This window comes from Octodon degus, unplaced genomic scaffold, assembly GCF_000260255.1.
Source record: "Octodon degus isolate 3935 unplaced genomic scaffold, OctDeg1.0 scaffold00001, whole genome shotgun sequence".
In the NCBI taxonomy this organism is placed as follows: domain Eukaryota; kingdom Metazoa; phylum Chordata; class Mammalia; order Rodentia; family Octodontidae; genus Octodon; species Octodon degus.
Window position 1 is genome coordinate 22,629,715 of NW_004524577.1, and position 19,846 is coordinate 22,649,560.

At 39.3% G+C, this 19,846-nt stretch overlaps 1 protein-coding gene and 1 pseudogene across 4 annotated transcripts in view; one reads left to right on the plus strand and one right to left on the minus strand.

Moving 5' to 3' along the window:
* Nucleotides 1-19,846, minus strand: part of Bdp1 (B double prime 1, subunit of RNA polymerase III transcription initiation factor IIIB) — a 149,345-nt gene that overhangs the window by 53,752 nt on the left and 75,747 nt on the right. For 3 of the 4 annotated variants that reach the window (XM_023703472.1, XM_023703387.1, XM_023703452.1), the window contains 7 exons: nucleotides 15,659-15,817; nucleotides 14,008-14,167; nucleotides 11,881-11,972; nucleotides 10,205-10,397; nucleotides 8,565-8,698; nucleotides 4,611-5,742; nucleotides 906-1,090 (listed from right to left, as the gene is read on the minus strand). In XM_023703472.1, the coding sequence (XP_023559240.1) occupies nucleotides 906-1,090; nucleotides 4,611-5,742; nucleotides 8,565-8,698; nucleotides 10,205-10,397; nucleotides 11,881-11,972; nucleotides 14,008-14,167; nucleotides 15,659-15,817 (2,055 nt within the window). The remainder of the gene's footprint in view (nucleotides 1-905; nucleotides 1,091-4,610; nucleotides 5,743-8,564; nucleotides 8,699-10,204; nucleotides 10,398-11,880; nucleotides 11,973-14,007; nucleotides 14,168-15,658; nucleotides 15,818-19,846) is intronic. The other variant, XM_023703421.1, reaches the window with a different exon arrangement.
* Nucleotides 16,189-18,831, plus strand: LOC101565011 (annotated as a pseudogene).

Genomic DNA, 19,846 nt, shown 5'->3' on the forward strand with positions numbered 1-19,846 from the left:
CTCTCAAATACCTTTGAAGAACAGAATTTTTACACTAAAGCTATCTATTAGGTACTGTTATTATCATTTCCATTTAACAGGAAAAGAAATGAAAATATTTGATAGATCCTGAAAAGCATGAGGCAACAGATGAAGTATACACCTCAGAAATCACATCATCTCTGCACAAAGCAAACTCTGGCTGTCAAGCCCATATCAATTCAAGAACATATACCACACAGTTTTGTATGTGTTAGTAATTTTCACAATCAATTGGAATCTCAGTCCTCTCCGTCTTCCCAAAACTATCCGAATGTCTAAAACAATACCTTTTGTATCTTACACCTTGAAATCTCATTTAGTGTAACTTGACACACAAGTACAACTTTTTCTTTCTCTTTCTTTCTTTTTGAATGGTGACTAAGTTTCACACTTTTTACAAGACAAGTGGAGAAAACCCAGAAGGGTAAGGAAAGAAAGGGCTCTGCAGAAAAAGTCTGAGTGAGGAAAAAGATAGATACAGATACAGATACAGATACAGATACAGATACAGATACAGATACAGATACAGATACAGATACAGATACAGAATAGAATAGAATAGAATAGAATAGAATAGAATAGAATAGATAGCTATCCTACAGCAAGGGTGGGCTACCATGAACAGAAACAATAGCAAATACAACTTTCTATATGGTTTTTCTTTAAAAGCACAGAACCTCCAACCAAGTGGTACAAGCCTATAATCCCAGCATTTTAGGAGGCTGAGGCAGGAGCCTGAGCAACTGAGCACCTTAGTGAGACCCTGTCTCAGAAAGAAAATTAAAAGGGATGCGATGTAGTTTAGTGTGAAGGTCCTGCATCCAATCCCCAGTACCTCAGAGGAAGAAGGGGTGTGGGGAGCACAAAGACCAATATACTTGTACCTTAAATTAATATCTGAAAAGTGCTTGGAAACATCTGGAGGCTGTATACCCTGGTCTTCTGTTTTACCAAGATGAGAACTCTGTGAAATAGTCTTCAAACAATAGAACTGGTCAGACAGCTCCTTTTCAGAAATACTTTCTTCCGTGGATATGTGCACCACCGGCTGTACTTCACTGATAATATTCTGGAGAAACAGTGACAGCATATACAAAGAGACCATCAGCATCTCACACATTTCAGGCAAAGCTCAGTATACTATACACTTGCCTCTAAATATTTAGAAGTTTGTTTCTTAATTTTTAAATGAAAGTTGGGCCAAGTGTGATGGTGTATGTCTTGCACTCAGGACGCTGAGGCATGAAGAGAATGAGTTCAAGGCCATCCTAGGTCACAAAGTGGTTTTGTTTTGTTTGTATTTTTAGTACAGGGTCTACAGGGTCTCATTACACAGATCAGAATTGGACTGATCCTCCTGTCTTCAGCCTCCCAAGCGCTGGGATTACAGGCACATGTCACCACACCCAGTGTCGTTCGCAGTCTCAGCACACTCCAGGAGCAGGGCCTGGCCGGCAAAGCATGGCACAACACAACACAGCACACCAGGTATCAAACCCCTGTCCCTGCATCTGCCTAAGCAGGCACTTTACTCCACTGAGCTATCTGGCCAGCCCTCATAAAGTGTTTTCAAGCCCACCCAGCCTGAAAAATATAGCAATACCATGCCTCAAAAACAAAACAAAACAAAATCCAAATTAACAAACAACAGTTAAGACCTAGAATTCACAAGTCTTCCTTTTACATGTGTATTATGATTTTTCCAAACCATAAATATCATTGTTTACTCAAAATCAGAAAAAGAGACTGTGACAATGTTACAAAAGAAAACTTCAAAAGAGGCAACTTTTTTGTTTAGTTTTGGTTTTTGTTTGGTTGATTTCAGGCCTTGAATTTGATTCATAGCCCAGGCTCAGTATGGCTTGTGATCCTCCTGTCTCAGCTTCCCAAGTGCTAGGATTATAGGCAAGCACCACCACACTAGGCACAAAAGCAATTTTTAATAGTTAATAAATTGTAGCAGAGCAAAAAATAGAGAACAGGGCTGGTGAGATGGCTCAGTGGTCTAAAGCACATAATTAGAACAAGCTTAGCAAAGCACAGGGACCGTGGTTCGATCCCCCAGCACCACATGCCAGCCAACCCCGCCCCCTGGTGGGCTGAGCTGGCCACACACACACACACACAAATAAAAATAAATTTCTGAACTCTCTTTAAAAAAAAAAAAAAATAGAGAACAAATGTTGCCAAGAGAAATGATTCCAGTATTACGCACATACTAAAGTGAGTACAAACTCAGTCCAATTTCTTATACTCCTTTTATCTGAAAGAGTAACTTCAGACTGCTATTAAAAATAGTAGCTTTCTGTGCCAGCACCAGTCCCACCCCCAGAACCCACTGAGCCGAAGACTGAGTCTGGGTGTGGTGACACACACCTGTAATCCCAGCACTGGGGAGGCTGAAAACCAGAGGATCACTATGAGTCTGAGCTGCATAGTGAGACCCTGTACCAAATACAGAAATGGGGGAAAAAAAAATAGTAGCTTTAGACCACTGGGAGGCTCTTATAGAGAAAGATGGCCTGAAAACCAGTAGTACCTAAGAGAGATGCTGAACAAATAGGCCCGAGCACCCTCATGAGACAAAAGAAAAGGGCTCCTTCACACCTAAATTCGTATCATTGACACCAAGTGCAGATGCTGAACGAGCAGGGCAAAGCACCCATGTGGGGGAAAAGAGAAGGGCTCCTTCACCACCTAAATTCAAGGGCAAGATGCCCAAGGAAACAAGGAAGCCACAAAGACTCCTTTAAGATAATTTGAAGAAAAAAGCACCCCCAGTGTTCCAACCAGCCCTAGTAAACCAAAGAAAGGGAGAGGGCCAAGTATGGGGACTCCACCACCTCTAATGATGATCTGGGAAGCCAGCGGCTAGAGGCCAGAAACCAAGACTATCCACAAAGTCTGCAGAAATATACACTGGGATAGTCAGAAAAGATTATATCAACAATTGGAAGTGACAGTGGAAATAAAGTCAATCTCTTGGGAAAAAATACTAGCTTTTCAGCCAGGTATGGTGTCATATACCTGTAATGCTAACACTCTAGACAGCTGAGACAAGAAGTTTGCAAGTTTGAGCCCAGTCTGAGCAATTTCGCAAAACCCTGGCCAAATCCTGTCTCAAAATAAAATATTTTTTTAAAAAGGGCCAGGGGGATGGTGAGATGGCTCAGTGGTCTAAAGCACCTACTTAGAACAAGCTTAGCAAAGCACAGGGACCGTGGTTCAATCCCCCAGCACCACATGCCAGCCAGCCCGCCCCCTGGTGGGTTGAGCTGGCGCCACACCCACACCCACACCCACACCCACACCCACACCCACACACCCCCCCACACACACACATAAATAAATAAAATTTTTTAAAAAGGGCTAGGAATGTAGCTCAGTGTGAAGACACCATTACTATATGGGCAGGGGGACACTAATGTCTGTATAATTAGAAAAATTTTAAGTTACTTTTTAAAACAATGTAGTTTCTTCAAGTTCTTAAAGTTTAGTGATGGAAAGATTTCTAGTGATTTTAAGTATTACTGGACTTAAGGGCAATAATTATGGAATTATTGGATAGACGCTGCTCAGATGAAGAATTAAAAACAAATTTATGAAGAAATGCTCAACATCACTGGTCATTCAACAGATGCAAATTAAAACATCTCCAGAAAGAGGCTATCATCAAGAAATCAACCATAAGAAATGCTGACAAGTCTGTGGGAAAAAAAGGAATCCTTCTCCACTGTTGCTGGGAGTGTAAACTGATACAACTACTGTGGGAAATAAGTATGGAGAGTCTTTAAAAAAACTAAAAGTAGAGGTTCCATTTGACTCAGCTATTCTCCTTCTTGGTATTTTCCTGAAAGAGTTAAAAGCATCATACCATGCTGATATATATGCATATTCACATTTATAGTAGCACATTTGGTAAGAATTAAATCTTGCAAACAGTCTGTGTGCCCATCAAAGGCTAGAGAAAATGTGGTTATATACAATGGAGCAGTACTCTGTCATAAAAAAAAGATAAACATAGGTCATTTGTGGGAAAACAGATATACCTCGAGACTATAATCTTAAGTGAAATAAATCAGAAACATAAATTTAAGCATTACATTGCTTCTCTTGTGTGAGAAACCCAAAGGAGCATAATGGAGAACAGATATGTGGAAGTAGGAAAAATATGTTCAAATGGTAATGGGAAGGGGGCAGGGGTGAGGACAGAAAAAAGAAACAAACAAAAAAACAGAACGGAAGAAAAAATGAAAACAAAGCTTTTGTAAATGGGAGAGGAAGAAGAGTTGGAAGGGAGGGAATGGAAAAAAAGAATTAAGATATATTAGGGCCTGGGGAGATGGTTCAGTAGAATAAGTTCTTCCCTGGCAAGCACAAGGGCCTGAGTTCAATCCCTGGCTCTGCATTAAAAAAAAAAAAAAAAAAGATATATTAGGTACAGTTTCAAATTCCCTATGATGAATGTAATCAATGTACAACAAATATGTACTAATAAATAAAGATTTAAAAAGAAAAAAAATTATAGAATTTGGTAACTTTTTTCCCAGAAAACATTTACACTTTTTTTAAACACAGAAAATACCTACATTCACATCCAGGGAAGGCACAGTGCTGCAGTCACTTCTCTTCTGCATTCCATCTGTCTCAGTTTGTCTTGAGGTAGTAGGTACCTCCAGTTTGTTTTCACCTGGAGAAATGTCTGTGTTTCCAGTTTTTTCCAAATCTGCCACCATTCCCTCAATACTACTAGTCTCCTCAGCTCCTATCTCTCTCAAAGAAATTTCTCTTTCAGTTTTTTTCAAATCTGCCTCTGTCTCCTCAGTGGCAGTCATGTTTCTTAAAACTGTCTCCATTGGGGAAATGTCTCCTTTTCTAGTTTCTTTCAAATCAATCTCCCTTTCCCTTTGAGTACTGACCTCTATTAGTACTTTCTCCATTTGGGAAATTTCTCCTTCAATGTCTCTTAAATCTGTTTCCATTTCACCTAAATCTGTTTCCATTTCACATATAGTTTTGACCTCCTTTGGGACCTTTCCTGGGATAGGTATTTCTTTTCTTTGAGTTTCTTCCAAATCTGTCTGTCTTTCCTCAGTGACATCAATCATCTCTGAAATCCTCTCTTCTATGGAGATCTCTCTTTCAGTTTTATGCAACCTTATTTCTGTTTCACCTATAGGCTTAACATCCTCTGGGTCATTTTCCTGTGGGAATATTTCCCTTCTGCTTTTCTCCAAATTAATCTCTATTTCCCCAGGGGGATCGATCAATTCTGGTGTCTTCTCCCTTGGGGGACTCTCTATCTCAGTCACTTTCACCACAGTCCCCACTGCCACACTGACATCAATCATTTCCACTAAACTATCCTTTGAAGTTGCTTTCAACCCTCTCTCCACTTCCACAGTGACATCAGTCCCCTCTGGTATATTCTCACTGGAAGAAATATCTCCTCTTTCAGCTTCTCTTAAGTCTGACTGCATTTCTTTAGAAGTAGCAGTGGTGACCACTGGAAGCTTCTTCCCTGGTGATGCCTCTGGTATCATGAGTTCTCTCACAGCTGCTGTCCCTTTTCCCGAGACAAGACTTTCTTCTGGGATTTCTTCCTTTGAAGTAATCCCTCTTCTTCCAATTCCTCTTACTATATTTGGCTTTGGTTTCTGAAAATGAGTTCTTGGAACTGGGACTTGTTTGAGTACATCCGTTTCATTATCCTCTTGAATGCTATTAAAAATAAGAAAGACAATCAAGTTCTTGATTTAGAACTGATTTCACTGATTTAATTAGTCTGATTTGACTGCCAGTTGTAGAGATGGTAGTTAAGAAAACACCAGTTTTAAAAAAAGAAAACACCAGTTTAAAATGTAAAAAGAAATTATAGGACTGAGAGTTCAGTGGTAGAACATGTCCTTACAGGAGTCTGGGTTAAATCCTCAGCAGGAAGGAGATACAGAGAAGGGGAAAAGAGAGGGAAATAAAAAGGGTAAGGGGAAGAGAGGGAAGAGGAGGGGAGGGAAAGGGAGAAGAAATTTAGTAAGCAAGCCAGGTGAGGTGGCACAGGCCTGTAATCCCAGCTACTCAGAAGGCTAAGAAGTCAGGAAGATCTCAAATTTGAGATCATCTAGGGCACTAAGAGAGACCTTGTCTCAAAATAAAATAACTTGGGTGTGGTGGTTCATGCTTGTAGTCCTAGCACTGGGAAGGCTGAGGCAGGACTATGGCAAGAGAAGCCAGCCTTGGCTACACAGTAAGTTTGAGGCCAGCCTGGACTTCATAGCAATAAAACAAAATTAAAGTAGTCAAGTAAAATAAAAATCAAAGTAAAAGAACAATAAAGGTGAAGCAAAAGTAAAGAGTAGAGAAAAGTAAAATAAAATGAAATGTGTAGGGTCACAGCACAGTGACAAGAGTGCTTATTTACAAAGCACAAAAGCTTGGGTTCAATCTCCTGTACAAAAAAAAAAAAACCTCTGGGTAAAATTTTAAAATTGGGGGAGGTTCCATTTTCTTAATTACAGTGAAATATTAAAGTAACTAAATGTATTCATGTATCAATATATGTGGAAATGTCTGCTAAGTTCACACAGTAGCAGCTAATGGCCCTGACAAGTTTCACTGTCACCTGGAGCGGCCATGCAAATGCTAGTCTCCTGTACACTCACCAGCACTAGGTCAGAGTGTGCCTACCACTTTGACCCCTTTGCTCCTACCACCTTTTCCCTGAACATATACCATGCCAGAACAGACTTGGCCGTCTCCCATAGTCACACAGAGGTATGCTCTGAAAAAGAAAGTCTTGGCACTAAGAACTACATTGGTATACCACAGTTTTGGGTTTTTTTTTTTTTGGGGGGGGGGGTGGAGGAGGTTGTTTGCTTCTTGAGACAGTCAATGTACTCCAGACTGGCCTGAAACTTACTTTGTAGCCCAGGGTAGCCTCAAACCCCTTAGCCTCAAAATGCTGGGATTATAGGGATATGCCACCACACCTCCTCCACACTTAAAAAACAATTTAAAACAAAATTTCTTGCACAAATATTTCTCTAGGGCCGGGGAGATGATTCAGTGGAATAAGCGCTTCCCTGGCAAGCACAAGGGCCTGAGTTCAATCCCCGGTTCCACCAAAAGAAAAAAAAGATCCTGTGTGAAGGAAAAGAAAAAAAAAAAAAAAAAAAAAAAAAAAAATTTCTCTAAGTGTTTATGAGTACATGAAACAAAAACAAAATGACATATTAAACACACAATATTTTGCTGAATGCCACTGGATATGTAATCAACCACTATCTAGAACAAGCACTTTGTTCTCCAGAAAAACAGAATTCAGCTTTGTTTATTCATTACGAAAGACAAAAAAAAAATGATATGAAACAAATGAAGCTCTTAATGGTTAAGACATTCATTAATATTGGGCAAAAGCTAGATCAAATTAAACACATCAGGATGAACGAATACACACATGTGCACACATATATACATTTATAGCAGCAGCGTTGAAGATTTATTAGGAGGCACACATGGCTCCACACAAGGGGGTATACTCTTTTCTTTGAGTGTGTTCTTGAATTTCTGCCTACTAGATTTCTTCATGCCTTTTATTGAAGGGTCTTAAAAATTCTTTTTTTGCAAATGGGAGTAAACAAACTGCTTTGGGCAGGCTTAGAGACCCCTTTTCTATGTTAAGGACTTCAACAGATCCTGTCTGGTGACAATGTCACAGCAAAGGAAACAATCAAAAGAAAAGTCCAACTTCAGCAGGCAGAAGATAACTGGGTAAGAGAAATAATTTATGTTCTATACTGCAGCAGAACTATGGTTAACCACAATTAGTAAAGTATTTTAAAATAGCTAGTAGGAAAATTTGGAGGATATTTCCAACACAAATGCTAAGTATATGCAGTAATAGATTTGTCAATTATGCAGATCTGATCATAACACATTATATACATGTACTGAAATGTCACAACTATGTCCCAAAAACATCACTACTGTGTCAATTAAACTTTTAGGGCCAGGGAGATGGCTCAGCAGAATAATCACTTCCCTGGCAAGCGCAAGGGTCTGAGTTCAATACCCAGTTCCGCCAAAAAATAAAAAAAAATATAATTTAAAAAGACAGAAGCTAATAAAAATAAAGAATTGTGTATTATTTGTAATAGCTGACTGTTTTTACTTTTTTTTTTTTTTTTTTTTTTTTGCAGAGATGACTAAAGTTAAATAACAGTACCTGGGGCCAGGGAGGTGGCTCAGTGGAATAAGCGCTTCCCTGGCAAGCACAAGGGCCTGAGTTCAATCCCCGGTTCCACAAAAATAAATAAATAAATAAATAAATAACAGTACCTGCCTCTCTCAGTGCCTAATGACAACAACTCCTGAAATAACCAAACACAGGAAAGAGTCAAATGTCAGATCGGAAGCTGATGGCCCATGAAAGAAAGAAAATTCTGATGAGGGCCACTCAGGAGCCAAAACCACTTTCACTAACAAAATGAGTTCCAACAGTCTATATACAAACATTCAAAAGTTACAGTCAATCCAGTGATGCTTACCTTAGACATTTATTAAGTGCCCTGCACTCATCTGGCTGCACATTTTGAAAAGAAGTGTATTTTCTCTCGGGTTGTTTTATGAGATCTTCACATTCCAAATTTTTACATGATTGATCTTCCATCCGTTGAGGTACCTTTAAAACAAATTTTTTTAATCTTTCAGGTTTCACAAGAAGTACACAATTTTTAAAAATTTCATTGCAAAACAGAAGACCCAAGGGTATTATGGTCTACTGGACTCTTTTAGAATATTTTGCTGAGTTTACACACCTATAATATTCAATAACGGAACTTAGAAAAAATAGGGTATACAGATGAATGTCCATTTTGTATCTGTGTATTCAAAGTGGTTAGGATAGATATATAGTTGCATTCTCTTAATGAATAGAATGATTTGTTCTAATGGTGTTTGTAAACAGGATCTCAAGTCCGCATCTTGTACAGTAATCAACCACTAAGAAGAATATATGCAGTGTGTTATTTGTTGAAACTGTACTTCCGATTTGATTTGAAACTGTCTCATTGTTTATCAATAAAATTTTGGGAAAAAAAAATAACATTATGGGGAAAAAATTAGCAAAAAATAAATAAATAAATAAATAAATAAAAATAAATAAATAAAGGGAATGAACATCAGTCAAAGATGGAAAAAAAAAATTTCATTGCAAATTTTGACTTGAGTATAATGAAAACAGTAATTTGAAAATTATTTTACAGGTGCACGCCACCACACCCAACCTCAGTCACCCACTCAGCATACCCCAAGGACAGGGCTGACACAGCAAACAGGGGATCGAACCCCAGTCCCTGTGTCTGCTTAAGCAGGCACTTTAATGTACTGAGCTATCTGGTCAGACCTCAAAACTATAAAATGATACTGAAAGGATGCTTTTTAATTAATGGCTTGTTTCTTGGTAGGGTGTTGTTTTAGGTATCTCAGAAAATTTCTGAAGGTGCCCTTTCACCTATCTCAATCCTACTCTTTGAGGCCCAATCATAGAGCTAGTGGCATCCCAGGGTCATCAGACAGAAGATGCCCTTTGGATTTCTTCTGATTGGTACAACTATATCACACACATAGGACTCATAACAGATAAAACACAAGCTCAAAACATGCCAACTTTAACCTTTTCACAAAACCTATGTATATAATCTAAAATTCATGACCTTTGTTCTTGAAACTATATTTTTGTGAGAAGCATTTAACATTTAACTATCTTTTAAAAAGGAAAAAGTCATTCAAATATTCACTGAAGAGCTGAGCATAGTGGTACATGCGTGTAATGGGAGAATTGTCACAACTGTGAGGCCATCCTTGGCTACATAGCAAGTTCAAGGCCAGTACACAGGAGACCTTGTCTCAAAAAACAACAACAAAACAAATATTCACGGAGGGGCAAGGAAAAGCAAGTGCGACTATGAGGTAAGGTAAAAACAACTTAGCAATCCTGTAAATACTCTAACTGTAAAATGCCTAAATGCTTAGCAAGTACTGCTGGCTAAGAGATTTTGGCCATAAATTTAATAAATAATGTACCATACACAAATTATGCAGCCATGCTGTTTTTAAAAGGAATGAGAAATTTATTTAAGGCTTATGTACTTGTTTAACAAAATTTAAGAACAATCAAAATACTCACATCTTTGTCAACACAGGACCCACTCACGTTCTGATCTCCACCAGCCCCTCCTTGCTCCTGGCGGGTGACTGTTTCCTTTCTTTCTGCAGCATTTCCTACATTCGGCTTTGGTCTTTGCAATCGGCCCCTCACTGATCGGGCAGGTCTAGGAGCCTTTGGTTGATTATCCAGGAGATGAGTTTTTCCACTTAAACTAGAATAACCACAAAGGAACCACAAATTCAATGTTTATTCTCAATTTATAAATCTACTTATTTTTTCAGTATTTCTTTTTCCCTGATGTGAATAAATAACCCATTTGAATATAAGACACAAGTACCTTCAAGAACACCATCAAACATATACCTGTATCCTACTCTTTCAAACAGCTGCAGCCCTGGAAGCCTGACCGTAAATTGTATTTTTAATTCAAAACTTCATCACAAAGCTGAAAAATCTGTATCTGCAAATGATATAAGACTATTAGTCTTCATTCAGAATAATACTGTAGAATGTGTAACTTCGAGGGCCTCAGCACAAGATATAACGTAAATGGCAGTCACTGGGACAGTACAGATCTACTGGTCAGCATAAAACTGGGATTAGACTGCACCACATCAAGTATTCCCTTTTGAAAACCCTTATTATAAATGTACCTTATCAGAAACACACCTTATTTTTTGAGATAGGGCCTCTAGAATGAGCTAAATTGCCAAGGACAAGCTCAAGCTTGCAACCCTCTTAATTCAGCTTCTCTAAGTACTGGGATTACAGGGGCCAGGGAGATGGCTCAGTGGAATAAGCGCTTCCTTGGCAAGCACAAGAGCCTGAGTTCAATCCCCGGTTACACACACAAAAAAAAAAACCTCTAAGTACTGGGATTACAGATGTACACCATCACACTGGGCCCAGGAACATATATCTTAACCAGTTACTCTACCAGAAAAAAAAAAAAAAAAATTCACATAGCACCTTTTTTTTTTTTTTTAAAGATCTACAGGGTCTCACTACGGAGCTCAGACTTGTCCTGATCCTCCTGTTTTCAACCTCCCAAATGGTGGGATTACAGGCGCGCACCACCACACCCTGTCTCAGTCACTGTCTCAGCATGCCCTGGGAGGGGCGGGCAGGAAAGCCAGGGGATTGAACCCAGGTCCCTGTCTGCCTAAGCAAGTGCTTTAATCCGCTGAGCTATCTGGCCAGCCCCCACACAGCACATCTTATTGTTTAGACTGGCCTCTAATTCGTTTGTCAAACCTTCTGTCTCAGCTTCCTGAGTGCTGGGGTTACAGGCATATGCCACAATGCCTGGCAAGATTTTGTTAATGATAAAGACATGTTAACAAAGTCTTATTATTAAAGTGAAGGGCGGTGGAGGTTGGTGAGATAGCTCAGTGGTCTAAAGCACCTACTTAGAACAAGCTTAGCAAAGCACAAGGACCATGGTTCAATCCCCCAGCACCACATGCCAGCCAGCCCCGCCCCCTGGTGGGCTGAACTGGCCACACACACACACACACACACACACACAAATAAATAATAAATAAATAAATATTGAGGCTACTGAAATGTTTCAACATCATTTATAGTTGAAAATAGTCTCAAGAGTACACTATCTAAAAAGAAAATTGAAATGTTATTAAATAGAAAACAACTGTAATCATTAGAACTTACTACAGTACTTCCTAAATACTTACTTAGACATAATTTCAGTTTCTGGGCTCTCTTTTTCTGTATTCTCCATTCGTCCAATGTCAAATGTATTCATATTATCCTTTTCCACATGATTCTGAAAATTTAATTGCTTGCATTTAATTGCACCAAAAAAAAAGTTTGAACTTTGCAATGATCAAATAAGAATTAATAAAACTTAATTTTTTGCACTCCTAAGAGTTATCCATAAATCCTAAATGCAGATGAGAATATTAAAAACAAATGACCTAGGGCCAGGGAGACTGATCAGTAGAATAAGCGCCTGCCTGGCCAAGAGCAGGGTCCTGAGTTCAATCCCCGTTATGGGGGGGGGGGGGACGACAAATGATCTTATACACTGGTCAACAGCACCAGGTATTTTGTCTCAGCAATGAAAGAAAAGTAATCGAAACAAATACTGTAAAGACATATTTTTCAATAATAAAGAAATGATTAAACAAATCGTTATACCCCAATGATAGAATATCCATTAAAATCATGTTTTCAAAAGACGTATAAAAACATGGAAAAATATTTATAAAATGTCAAGTACAAAAGGATATAAACCTTCACTACACAGACTTTTAAAAGAAAGCCTAGACAAGCAGGGCACAGCAGCACATATCTATAATCCCAGCTGCTTGGGAGGCTAAGGCAAGATGATCATATTCAAGCCCAAACTGGGCAATGTAGCAAGAACGTGTCCCAAAACAAAAAGAGCTGGGGATAGAGTTCAGTGCCCCAGGATTAAATCTCCCATACTGGGGCTCAGAGATGTAAGTGCCTGTCTGGGTCCCAAGTTTGATCCCTGATACAAAAAAAAAAAAAAAATGCAAAAAGAGAAAAAAGAAAACCTAGAGGGATACAGCTGTATGGTACAGAGTTCAGTCAGCATATAAGGCCATAGGTTTGATATCTGGTATCACAGAGAAAAAGACAAGACAAGAAAAGAAACTCTGAAAGAGTAAATGTGAAAAGAAAAAAAAAATCTGGGTAATGAAATTACAAATAATTTTTTACTTTTATGTTTTTTTATTTTTTTTTATTTTTTTGCAGAACTGGGGATTGAACTCAGGCCCTTGCACTTGCCAGAGAAGAGCTTATTCCACTGAGCCATCTCCCCAGCCCCGATTTTTTACTTTTAAATCAAACTATATTTTCCAATTTTTCTAGAATGAAAAATTGAGTGATTTTTCTAGAATGATCTACAAGATCATAGTGCTAAATTATAAAACATACAACAAGAGCCAGGCATAGTGACACATGCCTGTAATCCCAGCACTTGGCAGACTAAACACTTCTGAGTTCAAAGCCAGCCTGAAATATACAACTCAGGCATGCATGAGGCACCTAAATTCAAACACAAATACTACAAAAAAAGAAAATAAGATATTCACATAAAAAATGAAAAAAACTATAAAAAGAAAAACAGCTGAGCACCATTTTGAAAAGTGATCTGCTTAAAATAATTTTGTTAGTTATAAATATATAAGCCAGGCATGATAGTGCATACCTGTGACTCCAGCACTCAAGAGGCTGAGACAGGAGGATCACCATGAGTTCTTGCTATGGACCTTATGCTGGCTTTGATCTCCCTATGTATCCCAGGCTGGCCTCAAACATGTAATGCTCTTGTCTCAGCCTCCTTAGTGATGGGATTACAAAAGCTTGGCCTTTCTTTTTGACAATGCAAACAAAACAATGTATATGTTTAAAGGATTGTGGGTAAAATTTAATGTATAACTGGTTTAAGAAATATTTTAAATAAACATTTCATATAAGTAAGCAAAAGAGATTCATCACTAAAAACTTGAAGGGTTTTTCAAGTGGTATGTCTGAGTTCTTTTTTTTTTTTTTTTTTTTTTTGCGGTACTGGGGATTGAATTCAGGACTTTGTGCTTGCCAGGCAAGTGCTTATCATACTGAGCTATCTCCCCAGCTCTTGTCTGAGTTCTTTAAGAAATTTACAAATAGGAGATTAGCAAGATAGGAACAAATCTAATGTTACTGTGTGAGTTCTTATGTTGTAATGCCTGTGACAACAGTTTGTAGCTATAAGGTAAGTATTTCTATTCCCAACTATCTGGAAGACTTTTATAATTTTAATTTTCACAATGTCTCGTCCACCATACCTTCTCAGTAGAGGTTTCTGAATGTGAACTGTCACTCTGTGCATCTGCTTTGCCTTGTGAAAGAGTTGATTTCTTCCCAACTGCCCTTGACAGATTGGGTTTAGGTCGCTGGAGTCGACCTCTCACCACCAGTTTAACATTTTCTGCTTGATCAGCTTCCCTAAAAGATTAGTATTATTTAAATTGGAAACAGTATACAGTCATATTCAAATCAAATTCTAAAACATTCTACAATAACCCACTCAATTTCTTTCCTGTCTGGGTATTTCAGGTTAGCCTTGAATTCACTACGTAGCCCAAGCTGGCCTCAGACTCAAGTGATCCCCTTGCCTTAGCCTCCTGAGGGCTGGGATTACTAATATAAAGATAATAAGCAATGTATTAACCATTGTTACCATCCTATTATCTTATTTTGAAATTTTAAGTTTTTTTCTCTTTAAAATAAAATAAAATTACTCACTTGGAATCAGAAAGAACTTTTAAAGCTTCTTTACCTATAAAGGCAGCAAAACAACCAAAAGAGACTAACTTATTCTGCTATGTACTAAAAATATAATATTCAGGATCAGTAATTAAAAACACTTTGCTAGGGCTGGAGAGATGGCTCAGTGGTCTAAAGCACCTATTTGGAACAAGCTTGGAAAAGCACAATCCCCCAGCACCACATGCCAGCCAGCCGCGCCCCCTGGTGGGCTGAGCTGGCCACACACACACACACACACACACACACACAAAAATAAATAAATAAATGTTTAAAAAAAAAAAAAATTTTAGGGGCCAGGAGATAACTCAGTAGAATAAGAGCTTGCCTGGCAAGCACAAGGGCCTGAGTTTAATACCCAGTTCCACAAAAAAAAAAAAAAAAAGAAAAAAAAAAAGAAATATTTTAAATAAACATTTTATATAGATAAGCAAAAGAGATTTATCATTGAGGGTGATAATTTGATTTTAGTGTATTAATGATAGTACCTTAAAACAATGAGATTTTTTTTGTTTGCTTTTGTTTTTGTTTTTTGTGCTTGCCAGGGAAGCGCTTATTCCACTGAGCTATCTCCTTGGCCCCCAAAATATATTTTTTTAATTACACAAAATTAAATGGTATGGGGAAATCATAGATAACACTCACAAAAACTAGACTTAGCTCCATCCCTTGTACTGTGCTAACAGCATACTATAAAACATGATGCAGTCTGGTATGCTGGCACATGCCTGCAATCCTAGCACCCAGGAGGCTGAGGCAAGAGGGTCACTTGGGAGTTGGAGGCCAATCCAAGCTACATACTGTGTTCAAGGCCAGTTTGGACTGCAGAGACCCTGTCTCTAACACACACATATACCCAAAACCAACCAAAACGAAACAAAAATAATTACACATTGAATGGTCAATATATTAATGGTCCCATCTATTTCCTAAATATAGCACTGTTATCATTTAAGGACATTTATCAAGGGCTGGAGGGTAGTGGTACAGTGTTAGACTAGCATATGTGAGGTTCTGCGTTTAATCCCTAGCAATATCACCAAAAATGTTTTCAGAACCTTATCAAAATTAATCTCCAACCCCAGCAGCACCAGTATAAAAAAAAAATAAAAAAGTTTTAAGAACTTTATCAAAACTCTGAAAATAAATCCTACCGTGTAAAATACCTACAGTGATTTGCTATTTTGGTCAACATCTCTTTCTTCTGTACAAGTCTGCTCAGCAGGTTTCACCTCACACAGTGCTATGACCCCAGCTTCTGATGGCGACAAAGCTAAAGGGCTGGATTCAGAAGACTCAGTTGTTGCCAGCATGTTATGGTGTTGATGGCTAAGGAAACATAAATATGGGTTAACACTATCTTCATACCAGGAGATGCCTCAGTAGAATAAGCGCTTACCTGGCAAGCCCAAGGGCCTGAGTTCAATCCCCAGTTCCACAAAAAACAAACAACAACAAAAAAAAAAAAAAACTATCTTCATACCCTTTAAAAGATCTCTTTTAATACATAAAATGAACCAAGATTCTGGAAAATGATCAAAGCCATTACACTGACTTTCTTATGATCCTTCATGTATCATGTTATGACCACCTTAACTTCATCCAAAACAATAGCCATAATCTAATCAGTGTTTAACAAGCTTAGAAATCAGTGATGGAAAGCAACTCAAGAAGACTTCAAATAAACAAGTATAGGTTCAATGGGGTTCATGAACAGATGCATGGTAAATCATAGCAATATTTTGGAATTAGCTTTCATTAAAATTGCATCTATTCACCCCCCCAAATCAATAAAGATCTATTATTGTCTCATTAAAAAAAAAAATTGCATCTACTGGGCTGGTAAGATGGCTCAGTGGTCTAAAGCACCTACTTAGAACAAGCTTAGCAAAGCACAGGGACCACAGTTCAATCCCCCAGCACCACATGCCAGCCAATTTTGCCCCCTGGTGGGCTGAGCTGGCCACACACACACACACACACACACACACACTCTCTCTCTCTCTCTCTCTAAAATAAAATTAAAAAAATAATAAAATAAAACTGTATCTAGTGAGCTTCAGGTACAGCTCAGTGGCACAATGCCTTCCTGGCAAGCACAAGGTCCCGAGTTAGGTTCCCAGTACCAACCAATCAACCAACAAACAGCATTTAAGACAGTCCTTGTTGTGCACAGTACTATGGTATTATAAAATATACAACATCAACAATATAACAGACAGCCATGTACTAAATAGCACTGTTTGGAGACATATTTACATTTAATCATACTTTTTTCTTAACCAGGGATTAAACTCAGGCCCTTCCACTTGCCATGCAAGTGCCAAGTGCTTATTCTACTGAGCTATCTCCCCAGCCCCCACTCATTCATTCTTTTTTTTTTTCTTTTTTTTTTTTTTTTTTATGTGGAACTGGGGATTGAACTCAGGGCCTTGCACTTGCCAGGCAAGTGCTTTTTCTACTGAGCCATCTCCCCAGGCCCTTGTCCACTGAATTCTAATGCCACCTCTGAGCTGGGCATAGTGGCAGCACATCTGTAATTCTAGCACTCCAGGAGGCTGAGGCACAAGAATCAAGTTGAAACCCAGCCTTGACAACTCAGCCAACTTTAATGAGACTTGGTCTCAAAAGGGGTGTGAAAGGGCCTAGGAGATGGCTCAGCAGAATAAGTGCTTCACTGGCAAGAGCAAGGGCCTGAGTTCAATCCCTAGTTCCACCAAAAGGGGGGGGGGAGTGGTGGGAAAGAAGCCAATAACCCCAAGACTTGGGAAGGTGAGGAAAGTACTTCAAGTTTGCGGGCAGCCTGGGCTACACAATGAGTTCAAGGCTAGCCTGAACTACACAGTGAGACTCTGCTTCAAAAAACAAAGTCGGGGGTGGGGGGAGGGGTGCAGAGAATATAGCACAGAGCACAGTACACAGAATCTGGATTTAATCCCTGATATCCACAAAGAAGAATCAAAGCACTACCTTTGCTATATAACTGATTCCCTACTCATCTTCTCTTAGACTACCTTCAGTTCTGTGGAACCAATTTTATCACATTGATTTACTCTAGCTTCAGGATAAATCTGAAGTATTTTGTATTCACAATTGTCTTTCCCATTCATGGCCCTTAACTCTTGTATATATGATTCTTTTGAGGGAAGTATTGACAACTGAACACATGGTCTTTGTACTGAGCCACATTCCAGCCCTTTTTATAAAGGTCTTGCTAAATCAGTAAGATGCTGGACTTGAACCTGAAATCCACCTGCATGAATGCTAGAATTACAAACATGTGCTACTACATCTGGCTATCTCGCAATTTTTGAATCAATCCACCGTCTACCAAACCCAATTAGGACTTTAATAATCATGGCAAGCCTGTTTTACTCCTAAGTTAGAAAAAGATCATGGGAATGATTGGTTAAGTTACTTTTATTTTATTAGTACATGATTGTAGTACATAAAGTTTGCATTCATCTTGGGGAACTGGCACATGGAGTTGTTCCTTTTTTTAAAACTCCTCTTCCTATTTACTTTCCTTCTGCCTCTGAATCCTCTTTCCTCATTGTCACTCTTGTTGCTATCCTTAGCTCATGTTTATGACATGCGTTTACATTCTTGATGTTATCAGGTTCCCCAACATGGCATACTTTAATTCTACTTGCTTCCCCTTCCCCTCTCCTCTCCTCTCACCATGGTCTCCCAGGTCCCTTTCCTTGTTTTCTTTAATTCATCCTTTACTATGCTTTTTATTTGTACTTTGTCTTATTCAAATAAGAGCTAACTTCCTTTTTGTGGGTGGCAGCAAGTGAGAAGGGAGTCCCTTGAAGGCCTCGGGCACACTCCGGGAACACAAGGTAGTGGAGCGCTGCCTACCCACCCCAAAGTGCCACACGCCACCTCTGCACCACATGTGGATTTTTGCGCCCAATCACGTTGTCGCCAAGTCCCATTTCTGGTACTTCGTGTCACAGCTGAAGAAAAGGAACAAATCTTCAGGGGAGATCGTCTACTGTAGGCAGGTGTTTGAGAAGTCTCCACTGCGGGTAAAGAAGTTTGGCATCTGGCTGTGCAGTGACTCCCGCAGTGGCACCCACAACATGTACTGGGAGTACCAGGACCTGACTGCAGCAGGCGCCGTCGCCCAGTGCTACTGGGACATGGGCGCCCGGCACCAAACCCGCGCCCACTCCATCCAGATCATGAAGGTGGAAGAGATCACAGCCAGCAAGTGCCGCCAGCTGGCTGTCAAGCAGTTTCCCGACTCCAAGATCAAGTTCCCGCTGCCCCACCAGGTCCTGCATCACCAGCGCAAGTCCCACTTCACCACCAAGAGGCCCAATACCTTCTTCTAGAGGCAGTGCCAATAAACCTAGCGCCGGTCCACAAAAAAAACCAAAATAAAATAACAACAACAACAAAACCAAATAAGAGCTACCATATGCTATTTAAGCTTACGTGTCTCCTTTATTTGACTCAACATTATATTTTCCAGATGCAACCATTTCCCTACAAATGCCTTGAATGTATCCTTCTTTATAAATGGGTAGCAGTCTATTAGGTATAGCTACATTTTTTTATCCATTTATCTGCTGGAGGGCATATAGGCTGCTTCCAGGATTCAGTTATAATGAATTATGGTATGCATGCATCACCACGGTATATCAGTAGCTCTCTGGGGAAAATATCTAAAAGGGGAATCACTGAATCACACAGAATTTCTAATTTTAGTTCTTCGAGAAATCTCTATACTGTTTCCCATAATGGTTCTATTAGTTCATGTTCCCAATGACAAAGCAGTAGTGCTCCTCAGTTTTATCACTGAATTACACTTTAGATAATTTGTAACTAGAAACATACAGTATATAATTTTTTTTCCTGCCCAGCGCAGCCTGCCCTGAGGGCAGGGCTGTCATGGCATGTGGTGCTGGGGATTGAACCATGGTCCCCTGTGCCCGCCTAAGCTTGCCTCAACAGGCACTCAAAACCACTGAGCTATCTCACCAGCCCCACAAACAGTATATAATTCTAGAAGTACTAGAAAAGGAAAACAAAAGCCAGAAGTGGTGATATGAGCCTGTAACTCCAGTACTCTAGAAGGCTGACACAGGAAGAACTATAAATCAAAACTCAACTTGGGCAACTGAGCAAGGCCAGCAGAACTACACAGTGAGCCCATCTCAAAAAAAAAAAAGGCCCTGGACCTTTATCTTACACCACACACCAAATCAGCTTTGGTTTGGTTAAAAAGGATTAAAGATGTAAATGTTGAGCTGGTGAGATGGCTCAGTGGTCTAAAGCACCTACTTAGAACAAGCTTAGCAAAGCACAGGGACCGCGGTTCAATCCCCCAGCACTACATGCCAGCCA